Below are 13,398 nucleotides of genomic sequence, written 5' to 3'. Positions count from 1 at the left end.
GACCATCAGGCTGTAATCATGCCCACGCACAGTGATTACTGGTGGGAAGGGACATGTTTGCATACACGGTTCCACAGTGGACCTCATTCCACAATATCAAGAAACCCATAGCTTCTAACTGTGAACTGAGAGGAGGCTGATGGAATATATTATGTTTCATTGACTCTAAAACACCATCTATTGTAAGACATTGAAAAAGTTTAGGTACCATTAAAAAGACAACATCTAATTAAACTTTAAAACACTATTGGAAAACACATCTTGCTTTTAGAGATGTTAAAATGTGAAAAAAATGTGCATCTTAGCATCTACTGAAATGTGAAGATGTTTCTACTTAGTGCTGACCTCACAGCGATACTTAGATGAAAAATATGGTAGAATTTCTTTAACTTTCCTCAGTGATTTGGAGATAGGAAATTCAATTTTTTTTGGTCTCCAGCCTCTGCCCGGCTTAGAGGAGGATGGAAACCTCATTTACCCCCAGTGCCACAGGTCGTAAATTTTAACTAAAATTTTCATAAAACTTAGGATAGTTCATGATTTTTAAAAATCTTTGAATAATGTCTTGTATCCCAACAATAGCAGAGTAATGCTTAGGACACTCTAAGTTACAATGATTGTTGCAATTTATTAAGTGCCACTTGCTGTGCTAAATCCTATGGATTAGGTATACATTAGGTACAGAAGTCCAGTAGCATCTAAGCTTTGTGACGGTGGTAAAGAGAGTATTTCCAGAACCTAGTAAGTTGGGATGTCATAGATACTCACTGAATGTGTGTTGTCAAATGGAATATTCTATTTTGGGGCACGGAATAGGTTCACTGAACAGTAGGTAGGGTTTTAATACATGTTCTGTTCCAAGTTGAGATAACTGCACTCTAGTCCTAGTTTTCCTATTTCTTTTTTCCTATTTATTACAATAAATGGATGTTGGATTTTTTTCAAATGTATTTTCCCCCCTGTCAATTGACTTGGTCCAATGATTTTTCTTCTTTTGCCTGTTGATGTGGTAAATTACATTGTTTGATTTTCAAAAGTTGAACCGGCATCATACTCCTAGAATAAATATGACTTGAGGGTGTTAAAAAAAAAAAAAGATAAAATGGTACATATTATTTTGAAGACTTTATTTATTTGACAGAGAGAGAGAGAGATCACAAGTAGGCAGAGAGGCAGGCAGAGAGAGGGTGGGAAGCAGGCTCCCTGCCAACCAGAGAGCCTGATGTGGGGCTCGATCCCAGGACCCTGGGATCATGACCTGGGCTGAAGGCAGAGGCTTTAACCCACTGAGCCACCCAGGTGCCCTGGTATGTATTATTTTGTATTGCTGCTCAAGAAGGGAAGTTTAGGGAAAAGACCGATGCAGGGATTAGAGAGGCTTTCATCTAGCCGGACTTAAAGGACAGAAGGTGAGGAGAAAGTTAGAAAGGCAAGCTGGGCTTGTCATGTTCAAGGATGAGGAAGGGAACATATACTGGAAGTTGGTGTCACTGAGTTCCATAATAACGGCAGCAAGGACCCTGTCCTCAGGGCTTGAGGAGACGAAGTGGCTGCCTGGGTTTGTCCAAAGAGGCCTTACATACCAAGTGCCACTGCTTTTGGGATTAGTTAGTAGTTGATGTGGTTACTCCAAACTGAGATGAGTAAATGAAGTAATAAGGTAGCACATCATGGAAGAGTTTAGATCTCCGAAGTGACCAACGAGTCCCAACCCTTTTGTTATATATATATATATATATATATGGAAACAACACTCCAGAGAGGTCCTGTAACATGTCTGAGATCACACAGGAAGGAGGGGAGGCAGGGCTAGATCCCAGGGCTTTTTTGAGTACTTTATTCACTATACCTGCTGTCCTCTGAAGATCTTAGAAGCAGCTCCAGAAACTGCTCAGAAATGGAAGCCAGAGGAGATAGAGAAGGAGAGAGGGACTACTCTCCTTCTCCACTACCCAGAGCTTGTTTAAACCAACACAATACTTATGATTGGGTTCCCAGGGAAAACCTGACTTATATTTCCCTTGTGTTGAGGTTTTATTTTTTTTCCCATGTTTCAGCTAGAAAACAGATACTAGCAATATAATGTCAGATATCCTGAGTTTAATGAGATTTTACCATCAAAATGTCGGATCACACTTGGAAAGAATCTTTGAGAGATTGGGTTCATTCTAATAAATATAACCAAAGCCCTTAATGCTTAAGTTGATTCTATTTTGCATTATTCGTTTGTTTCATGAATTTATGTTTTGCCTGTTCAAGTAGATTCATTAAATCAAATGGGAGTAACTTTAAGTACCACCAGTTATACCCTGTTCCATTTACTATTCCTGAACTCAGGAGAGATGACATAACTTTCCCGATGAGACTAAGGAAAGCTTTTGAGGGCATTTCAACTTTTTCTACTTGCCCAATGGCCTAACACTCTGCTTGGTAGCTCCCTATTAAATATTCATACAGTTTTGTAGTTAGAACTTGAATAGGATTATGATTCAGGGAAATTGATTGTGGGGGGATGCTCATTTATAAAGGATATGTAAAATACTATGAGAGCAAGTGGAAGGAATAAAAGTTAACTACCTCACAGAAGCTGCAAAGTCTAGTTTTATAGGGTAGGATAGAAAAATAGCCAGAGGGGCACGGACATGAGCAAATTTTGAAACATCCCCGTGGTGTCATGATTAAAATTGGAACTATAATGCCAGGCATGTCCATGTGCATAGGAAGAAGACCTATAATCCAGAACAGACCTTGACCCCTCATGGGAAGCACAGGCTGTGGATGCTGGATTTGAATATGCAGCTGTCTCAGCCCTGGGGTCACACACCAGCCATGTCAATGCTTTGTGCCCCTGTTTCCTCATTTGTGAAATGAGAGCAATAATAACTTCCTTCAAGAGACTTGGTAAATATAACATCAGGTGCGTGTGTGTTTGGATAATAGAGCTTTTCATATATAGGTTTTTTGGGGGGGCTGATTATAATCAATATCTGCTTACTCAATAATTTATTCTTGGCGGGCTATTTTATGAAAACTGTTTTTGCTCTCTTGATAATTCCACTTCTGCTGCCTAAAGATTAAGTAACAACAGTGCTGTCCCACCAGCAATACACCCCTCTAGGAGTGATGTGTATTGGTAAGTGTTCAAAAATGGTGCTTGAGTTGGTCCTAGAATTAAACTTCCCAGCCTAGCAGTATAGGAAGATGCAGACTTGGATACGGTGCACCTGACTCCTTGGCTCTTCCCAAGACCCGGATAGGATCTAGAAAAAGGAAGAGGCAAATGAGAAGTTTTGAGCTGAGTTCCCCCTGGTGGAAACCCTCCCAGCAGGGACTGTGCTAGAGGCTACTTGCCAAAGTAGGTGGCAGTTACAGAGCAAAGGCCACAGGGAAAGTTTTTTCAGTTGCCTTTGAGATTTAGGACCTAAAGGGGATCAATTTCTCTCTGAAGCTGGGTGGCCCTGAGTGTTGCAGGTGCTAAAGGTAAAGACAGGGTGGGGGCTGGGTGGCCTGCCTGGAATGGCAGGAAATGCGGGAAAACCAGGATTTCTGATTGCCCCGGTTGGGCCTGGGGAAGATGAGCAAATTTACGGAGACAGCCCGCTTGGGAGACTGTGTTGTTGTTACTTAAGCAGCATTTCCTGACCCACTGTCATCCGCAGTCTACAGGGATGGGGCCAGCAAAGAGACCTCAGATCATTAAAAAGTGAAGAAAGAGTTTGCATTGGATTAACAGAGTAATTGAGAACTGTTGGTATTAGAATATTCTCATTTTATAGCAAATGTTCTCTCCTCCACCTTTTTACTCTTTGTCATATCAGCGTTACATGTTCACTGTAGAAATACTAGAAAACACAGCCCAAGAAAGGAAAAAAAAAAAAAAATCAGCACTTCCATCTCTGCCAAGACTTTCTCATTTTCAGATATACGCACTGAAAGTATTTTCCCTTTTTAACTAAATCGCAGTTTGTTCATAAACTCTTGGTGTATGCTTTTTCCATTTAACCACACACAGACAACATTCCATGTTAAATAAAAATCTGTATCTCCGTGGCTATAATAGTATTTTGTCATACAGATATGCTGTAATTTATTTAACCAGTTCCTTTTGGGGAGAAAGTTTGGCTGTTTCTGCTTAGGTCATTCTGAATTTTTTTTACACATTGGAGAACATCCCTGCCTATGCATCTTGTGCATTTGTCAACTACTGATGTATAATATCTTCCTAAAAGTAAACTTCTGGCTTAAAACGTTTGACTTTTTTTATTTCAAGAAGTAGAGAAAGTAGGGGCGCCTGGGTGGCTCAGTCAGTTAAGCATCTGCCTTTGGCTCAAGTCATGATCCCAGGATCCCAGGTTTGAGCCGGGCTCCCTGCTCAGTGGGGAGCCTGCTTCTCCTTCTCCCTCTACCTTTCCCACTGCATGTGCTCGCTTTCTTTCTTGCACTCTCCCTCAAATAAATAAAAATCTCTTTTTGAAGCAGTTTTTTTTTCCAAGATTTTATTTATTTGTCAGAGGGAGAGAGAGAGAAAGAGCACAAGCAGGGGGAGTTAAGATAGGCAGAGGGAGAAGTCTGCTTCTCCGTGCTGAGCGCTGAACCCAGTGCTGGACTCGATCCCAGGACTCTGGGATCATGACCTGAGCCCAGGACAGGCTCTTAACCAACTGAGCCACCCAGATGCTCCTAAATAAAGAAAATCTTAAAAAAACAAAACAACAACAGTATTACAAGTTATTACCTGCTGCCCTGCCCCTTGAGGTGTCATGTCTGTCAGGGTTGACAAGAAGGAGCTGAGGGTTCTTGAAGGGGGGGCTCCCCCCTTCCTTTAGGAAGATGATGACTCTGTAAGTCAGAAAGCCATCAGAAGACAGCATAAAATAAGCATTTTCCTTGGTTTCACGTATGTTCTGCTGTAAATTATCAGAATACTGTGGAATCGTTACTGTGCTTGACACTGTTAGATTGGATCTTGAGGGGTCATTGATTCTGCCAAATGGGGTTTTACAGATCCCCTCACATGAAGATATGCAGATGTGCTTACATATGTAATTGCTCATGGTGGGTGCTTCAGAGCCGCTCTGCCTTACTGTTGGCTCCCTGGTGGCTGCCAAACCCACCAGGTAGAATTTGGGTCACTGCTGGCCTCACTTGCCCGCAGACACGGTAGCTGTGGGTCAGGGGCCATAGGCAGGCTCCAGTCGCGGCTGTGCTTACTGAGGACTGTGCTTTCTGAGCCGGTTCACGGAGCTCGAACTCGCCCGTGCCATGGGGACGATATGGTAGGCTTGTTAGGAGGATTAAATACCCCGGTGTTTGTAAAGTGCTGAGAACCATGCCTGAAGCACTCCGTGAGGCCCTGTAAGTGTTGGTTAAAATACGAAGCTCCGAGGGGCTGCACGAGCAGGTGGAGGGAAGCCAGGACGGGCTCACCAGCCTGGGGAGGTAGGGGGGCCTCCCAGAGAGAACTGCCATTCCAGACGCAGCGTGAAGGGCTCTTTACCGAAAGCTGTCACCTCCGAGATTGCTCAAACTTTCACCAACAGAGACGTTTCTTAGTTAGCGTGACACCTGATTTTCAATTACTGGTGATACATTAATAGATTCAGGTGCGATGGAGAGGTGCAGGCTCAGCACTTTCAGAGCCTTCTGCCCCAGAGCCAGCTCCTGCCCTGATGCGGGTTTTCTTTTTTCCACTCTTTTCCCTTCTCTCTCTCTCTCTCTCTCTTTTTTTTCACGTAGTGGCCTCTTTTTCTGCAGCTTTCATTTCCTTGGTTTCTTTCAAAGTGTGAGTGCTTGAGAGCTGTGAGCAGGGCTCCCAGTCCCTGTAAATCCCTCCGGGTTCTCTTTGCTCTGCTGGGCCCGGCCCACTGGGATCTGCATTCTGCTGGCTACAGGGTAAGGCCCCAAAGTGGGAGGGCTGGGTCCCTGGACAGAGCCCTGGCCAGCGGGGAGGAGGGGGTGCTGCCGAAAGCCAGGTCCTAAGGCAGACAGAGTAGACAAGTGCCACCCACTTCACAGCATGGCCTCTTAAATGAGAGCTGGATAGGCCTTCAGAATTCTTCCCTAGAAAGCATCCCCCCAAAACAAAGCGTAGTAAGCGTAGGCAAAGTGGGAGGCAATACTCTTCGATTAAAACCTCCTGAAGTGAAACTGTGACTGTTTTAAGGAGCAGGAGAGGAAGGTGTGAGAGGAAGGTGTGGAGTTTGAGTAAAGCTGGGCCTCACCCAGCAGCTCGTTCCCCAGGAGGATTCCAGCTCCATCTTTTAGAACCGGCCCTGCCGTGATAGCCTCGGGGACTCGGGCGATTCATATGTAAATGTGGGAAAGCCTCGGGGAAATGCCTACCCTATTCAAAGGATTTGGGGGTTGCGGAGCATTCCAGAGCTCTGGGAAGATTCTGCTCTGCCTGTTACCCTGGGACCCACACGTCCTCCCCCTGGCTGCGGCCCTCGGGCCCTGCAGGTGCGTCCCGGGGCACCGGAGCCCTCGGCAGCAGGTGGGGCAGCCTGAGCAGCTGGGGACCTTGTCGGCAGGTCAGAGACTTTCCCCACCAAACCCAGATCCAGCTTGCAGAGGAAGCCAGAAGTGAGTGGCTTTTTTTCTGTGACCCTGCTTACAAGTGTGGCTTGTAGAGTTGAGGGAAACTGCGGGGTTGCTGGACCCCCTCCTTACCCCACCGAGGAAGGAGCCTGGTGACGCTCGCTGACCTGCAGGGTGGAGGTCCTGAGAGTGGCTGGAATGGGGACTTTGTGCAGGTGGTGGGACCGGCAAGGGGAACAAAAGGAAAGAAACAACCCCGCACGAACTGTTTGATCAGAGAGACTAATTTTGTGCAATCAGCTTTGGCTCCAGCCCCTGAATTCCTCTAGGGCTATCCCAGGAAGAAGGTGGGAGCTGGTCTGCACAGGGCAGTGTGGGCTGGTACTGGCCTCAGCCTCCTCCATGTGCTTCCTCAGCTTTTATTGTTCTGAGAGGAAAGTGGAGTGTTCCAGTATCTTGACAGACGAGCATTTTGACTTGGAGCATTTTACCTAAATCTGGTGCAGAGAACATATTTTGGCCCGTGGTGGGAAAAGAACTAACGTGTGTCGAGTTTTATGGCCTTGTTTATTCCCTCAACAGCTTGGCAAAGCAGGCACAATTACCCTCATTTTACAGATGAGGACATTGAGGCCCAGAGGTCAAAGTGGCCTCTGTCGGGGTTGACCAGATAGAGCAGGGAAGAGCAGGGTTCCAAGCCTGTCCACACTGTAGCTTGCTGAGCGAGGAGGCCCCCTCTCTCACTCGGTCTTCCCAGGCACTAAAATTTTACATCAGAACTTTTTCCTTACGCAATACATGGAATAATGGAAAATGGGTTTTACATTTGGAGTCATTTCAAGCCAGATATTTCTAGTTTGACTTAATCTTGAGAATTAATATGTGTTTAGAGCTTGAGAGTCACTTATACCTTCAGAAACATGTAGAATTTTAGCAAAATTGCCGATACAGTCTTTGAGGATTTTAAATCATGCTAAAGTGTTCTTGGTTTTCTCTTAAAGACGGTCCAAGAGTTTATAAATGCACCTGCCAAAAAAAAAAAAGAAAAAAAAAGGAAGCATCACACTGGTCGTTTAAAAGAATTGTTACCATTTCATTTTTCTCTTAATAAAAATCGAGTTTCTTAGTGTAGGTTGCTGGCTTTTGATTGATGAATACACTTAAGCTTTCAGCTATTATAATTAATAGAATTTTGATTCCTGAGATTTGAATAGTTTCCAGGGAATTTTCAAGAGTTGAGGCAAATAAAGCCCTGACCTTTTCTAGTTGAGATTCCAGTCTAGGGAGGCAAATTGGTACAGGGTTAAGTGCATAGGATTTAGATTGAAATATATTCAGATTAAAATTCCAGCACTGCCATTTACTCACTACATAACCTGGGACAAGTTGGTCAGCCTCTCAAAACCCACGTTTTCTATTAAATCAAGTAATAATAAATCAAATAAGTTCAGAGTTTTGACATGAATATTAAATAAGTTCAGGGACATAAATAGGTAAAGTGTATTGCCCTTGGTAGAAATTCAATAAATGTTCTCCCTTTCAGAGCTTTTTGTCCTGTATTAAAAATGAGTGTCTTCTAAAAGTAACGTATAATTATGTTGTACACCTAAAGCAAGCATGTCAATTATTCCTAAATAAAAAAGATAATAATACATTTTAAAAATGAGCTTCTCTTCTCAACTTGCCACTTATGGAACCATATTTGGGAGTGAGATCCTATTGCTTGTAATTGCAAAGAAAATTTGAAACAAGGCTATTGAAAATGAATTTTTACGTATGCTACAATTAATTTGGGCCGATGATTTAGCATTCTTCTGTAATAAGAGTTATGCTTGAACTTCTGTCCTTCGTTTGCCCAAAAAAATTTCAAGAAAGATATTTTCCAATTATGTCTTTTTAAACTTTGTTTTGAATAGTATAAAATTTACACGATTGCAATAGTACCAAAAACCTCCTGTATATCCTTTATTCACATTGCACCGGTGTTTAACATTTTGTTCGGTTTTTGTATTCATTCTCCACACACACATAGACACACACACACTTTTTTTCTGACTGAGTATAGGTTTCATACATTGTGTCTTTTTGTAAGCATCCATGTGTGCATTTTGTATGAACCATGGATGTCATACCTGACCGCATGGATTTGCCATTTTAGGAAAATTTTCACTGATTTAATCATTTATCTAACTTATAGTCTATATTACAACTTCACCAATTGCCCTAGTAACGTCCTTTGTAGGAATTTTTCCCCCAGATCAGGACCTAGTTCATATTCACACGTGGCATTTATATATCATCTCCTCAGTTATCTTTGGGAACTCTCAGGCTTTGCTCGCTTGCTTGCTTGCTTTAAGTAAACTGTACACCCACTGGGGGGCTCACACTCATGACCCCCAGATCAAGACTCACAGGCTCCACCAATTGGGGAGCCCCTGCTTGACATTTTGGAAGAATACAAATCCTCAATCTGCATGTGTCTGCTGTTTCTTCAAGATTTGTTTGAGATTTATGCATGTTTGACGGGAATACCGCATAAGGGATATGTGTTGTTTCCAGATATGACAAACAGAAAAATATGATGTCTGTTTGCCCCTTATTGGTGACGTGAATTTTGTTTACTCAGTGACCATATTCTCCCTTTCTCCATTATATATAGTCACTATTTTTTCATTTTTGTAATTAATAAGTAATTTGTAGTAACGGTCTCAAAACTGCAAATATCCTCATCATCAGACCCCACCATCAACACCAGAATCACCCACTGATGATTTATGCCTGGACCACATTTTATTCTGATCATTGCAAAATGCTGGTTTTCTAATTCCCATCATTTCTTCTATATTTATTAGTTGACATTATACCATAAGCAAAAACATTATCCTCTCCCCATTTACTTATATACTTATATGTTATCAATATGAATTCATGGATTCTTAGTCAATGGATTATAGTCTATAGCTTATTTACTTTGATACTCAAATTATACCAGATTTGGCCAGTGGGAGCCGCGTTAAGCCACCTCCATGCCTTTTGGAAATACTTTCCTCGTTTTGTTGGGCACTTTCTTACTTTTTGCCATTCAGTGTTTCCGGTTCACCTGTACCTTCCTTGCCCCAATCTTAGTTATTTCTCCAAAGAATTCTGGTTCCTTTTAGTGGAGAGTGGTTTTTAGAAACCAGAATCTGGGTGCATTCTTTTTTAAACATTGGAATTCCTATAGAAGGGGCTGTGGGGAAGATTTTTGAAGACTAAAGTCTGATGGGAAAGCCTTGTTTTCCATAAATCGTACCAACACATGTGTTTTTGCTTCTTAGATCTGCTAAAAATATTCTTGTGATCACACCCAGATTAGTATATTTACTCAACCAAATTCGTAGTTTTTTTAATGTGGATCTTTAAGGAATTTGAAATAAACTGAGCAGAGTCGGCTTGATTTTCGGATTTTTTTCGTGTTTATTTTAGTGTTTAATGTTTATTTTTAGTGAACAAATGCCATCCCATCTTTATGAATCTCATCATGTGTAGCTAACCATCATGTGTAGCAGCCAATAATGGGTCATTGTAAAAGCTAATGACCAGGTACATATTTGTTTTTGTTTTTAGTTCATACGGTATGGTTCTACAGAGGTTCTTTTGGTTGAAAATAACATTAAAAAGAACTTCATCTTTCTAGTACTTTTGTATCTTCTAGGGCATTTGGAATAACAAGGTGCTCATGTCTTCATTAATGTTTCAGTAGGGACAATCTAGATAATTTTTGTATATTTCATTGTGGATGTTCACCCTCCATCACGGTGACTGGAACACAGTAGGCCATGTAAGTCACCCAGTTCTCGGACAGGTAATTCCCATCTAACTCTTGTCTTCTCCTTAGTTGTCATTGTCATGTTCCCCTAATATTCTTTTTAATGTGCTCCATCAGTGTTTTTAACGTCCAGTTTGGTATTTCTGCTGCTGACCTCATGCATTGGGTATTTGTTTGTTTGTTTGTTTGTTTGTTTTTTTACCTAATTAAGTGAAAGCAATTCTTATAAGAACAGCCCCTCTCTCAGCCTCTTTCCCAAGGGGTTTTGGACACTGATTTGCCCTCCTGAAGTGGGCCAGCTTCTCTTTTTTAGGATAAATTCTAGAAATGTTATCACACTGATGAGAGAAGTTCTCTTTGCAGAAATGGCTTTCTCAGCCCTTCATCTGTTCATAATTGGAACTGACGTTTGATCAGATTGCCTGGTGGTTGACAGCAATGAGACTTTGGTTCTCAAGGAATGTGTTCTTTTCAGCCTGAACTGTTGAAGAGTCTTGCTTCCACACCCGGAGCTGCTGACCAATTCTCTCTTCCCTTCTAGAAATGACGCTGCTCTCCTCCCAGTCTTCATCACCGGTGGCCCCTCCTGGGTCCGTGTACACCGAAAACCCAGAGCAGAGGATGCTGGAGAAGAGAACCAAGGTGATAGAAGAACTTCTCCAGACAGAGAGAGACTACGTTCGCGATCTGGAAATGTGCATTGAGCACATCATGGTGCCCCTGCAGCAGACACAGGTGGGAGCCGTGCGAGAAAGTTTGCTTTACCCCGAATGTGATTCTCCAAGCCTGGAGCATTAGATTACGGGTGCTTTCACCACAAGGATTACTGGCTTTGAAATAAAGGCTGTGACTGCTTCTCCTGCTCTTAATTGAAGGGCCCCCACATGTGTGTGTCATCAACTTACGCTTTCAGCATCCTTTCACTTCCCGAGACTACTGTTAACTTACCAGACTTGCTGTATTAGCTCCCGGGACATTCCCTGCTTCTGTGGCTCCTAAAGACACTCCCAGGCAGTCTGGATGGTCACTGCATTGGGAAGGCGGTGTAATAATGAAGTCTGGGGACGGCGGGTTCGGTGGCTCTTGCACCTGACAGTACAGCGTTTGTTCAGGAAACCCTGACCTTCATGTGTGTGCCAGATACTTGTCTAGATGCTGGAGGTAGGGAAAAAAGGTTAACAGCCTCCTGGGCATTTACTGTCCATATTGCTTGTTACTTGACCATCTGGGCCTGGCTTGGGTTTATACTTCTGGAACATTCACTCCTAAGAGCTAGTACAGGAAGTGGGCACTGCCATCAGATTTTGGATTTTGCATGGGAATTTGTATCCCAGTATAATTCTAGACCAAACTGGTAACACGGTCCTTTTAGGAAGGTAGTGGGGGCAGGGAGTGAGCCGAGAATAACTGGGTCAGGGACAAAGAGTGACACTAAAGACAATGCTGGACGCTTCTCTTCTGGAATCTTGGGGATGGCAAGTGAAGATGACCTTCAACAGTTTTGTACCATCCTTGAAGAGATGTTCCTAGTATGAATGGTGTGCCATTAATTTCATTTCCATGCATCTTTACGTTTTGTCTCCCTTTCTCAGATACCAAACATTGACTTTGAAGGACTTTTTGGAAATATGCAGATGGTGATTAAGGCCTCAAAGCAGTTATTGGCAGATCTGGAAATCAGCGATGCTGTAGGTATGACCTCCTGCCATTGCTTCAGAAGCAGCTCCGCCCCACCCCGCAACCACCACATTTGTTAAACTTCATGGGTAGGAGGTAAGAGGTGAAGCAGCCTTGAGAAGCTAGAAAATGAGATTCTAGCTACCTAGTTCAGGGGTCACTTGGCCCTCTGTTCTCCTTTATCTACGGCCTACGTTGAGGTGATGTCAGCAGTAGAAGAGATTTTAGATGTCACATAGTGTGGGTTTTCCGGACTGACACTCCTGAGATAGCTAGCACAGGTTGCACCCAGTATCTACTTTTGTCTATAAAATAAAATAGAAAATACCGAATATATTGTAAAGAATAAGCACAGCTACAGTTTTTTGACACTTCAACTCTACATATAAGTATGCTGAGTCATGATTTACAGTGTTGGCTGTCATATGGGTCATGGTCAAAACTGTTTGAAAAACAGGCATCTGTTTTTAATCAACAAAGGAACTGTGTTAGTTATCTATTGCTTTGTAACAAATTACACCAAAACTTAGCAGCTTTAAATCAGGGACATGTATTACCCCACAGTGCATGTGGCTGAGGAATCCGGGAGGGGCTTAGCTGGGTAGCTCTGCTCAGGGTCTCTCCCGAGGTGGGGGTCAAGCTGTTGGCCTGGACTGTCATCCTTTGGGGCTCAAGGATCCACTCTAAGGAAGCCTCCTCAGCTCTTCAGGCCCTAATTCCTTGCCCTTTGAGCCTCTCCAGGAACTGTCCTCAGGACATGGCAGCTGGCTTTTCCCAGTGAGTGATCCAAGATGGAGAGAAGGCTCAAGATGGGAGACCCACAGAGTCTTCTGGATATGACATACTGTCACTTCTGCCATATTCTGTTGGTCACACACACCAGCTCTCGTACAACATGGGAAGGACATCCTGCCATTTTGCTATTTTCCTGGAATTATGGTCACAAGATGCTACCGCAGTTCTAGCCATCCCCCTATACACATTGACACATCAGGCAGAAGGGAAAAGTAACCCTGTGTCATTTAAGAGTGAGCAGTGCTTTCCCACTGCTCTCCTATCAGATTTCTCTTTATTTCTCATTGGCCACAACTGGGTCACATGCATGTGCTTATTAAGCTGATCCGTGGAAAGGAGAATGTGACCATGATGTTGGCTTAAACTAGGTACTATTCACCTGACTCACCTGGGAGAGGAATGGCCACAGGAACAGAATACGGGCGAATTAAAGCTTTGGCGACCCACTAGCAAAGGGCAAATTTGGCATGAATTGCATAAGCAGTTTTTGGGGAAATCAGGTTTATTTGAGTATATTTCTTTGTTTTTTTATTTTAATATATTTCTAATTTAGCTTATTTTTAATACATTCCCACTGCACA

At 42.9% G+C, this 13,398-nt stretch overlaps 1 protein-coding gene across 3 annotated transcripts in view; it reads left to right on the top strand.

The window, feature by feature from the left end:
* DNMBP (dynamin binding protein) overlaps window positions 1-13,398 on the top strand; it is a 101,895-nt gene that overhangs the window by 68,707 nt on the left and 19,790 nt on the right. For all 3 annotated transcript variants that reach the window (XM_032312391.1, XM_032312392.1, XM_032312393.1), the window contains 2 exons: window positions 10,887-11,080; window positions 11,938-12,037. In XM_032312391.1, the coding sequence (XP_032168282.1) occupies window positions 10,887-11,080; window positions 11,938-12,037 (294 nt within the window). The remainder of the gene's footprint in view (window positions 1-10,886; window positions 11,081-11,937; window positions 12,038-13,398) is intronic.

This window comes from Mustela erminea, chromosome 14 (assembly GCF_009829155.1).
Source record: "Mustela erminea isolate mMusErm1 chromosome 14, mMusErm1.Pri, whole genome shotgun sequence".
Classification (NCBI taxonomy): Eukaryota; Metazoa; Chordata; class Mammalia; order Carnivora; family Mustelidae; genus Mustela; species Mustela erminea.
The sequence above is the reverse complement of the archived record's forward strand: the minus strand, read 5'-3'. Positions and strand labels throughout refer to the sequence as shown.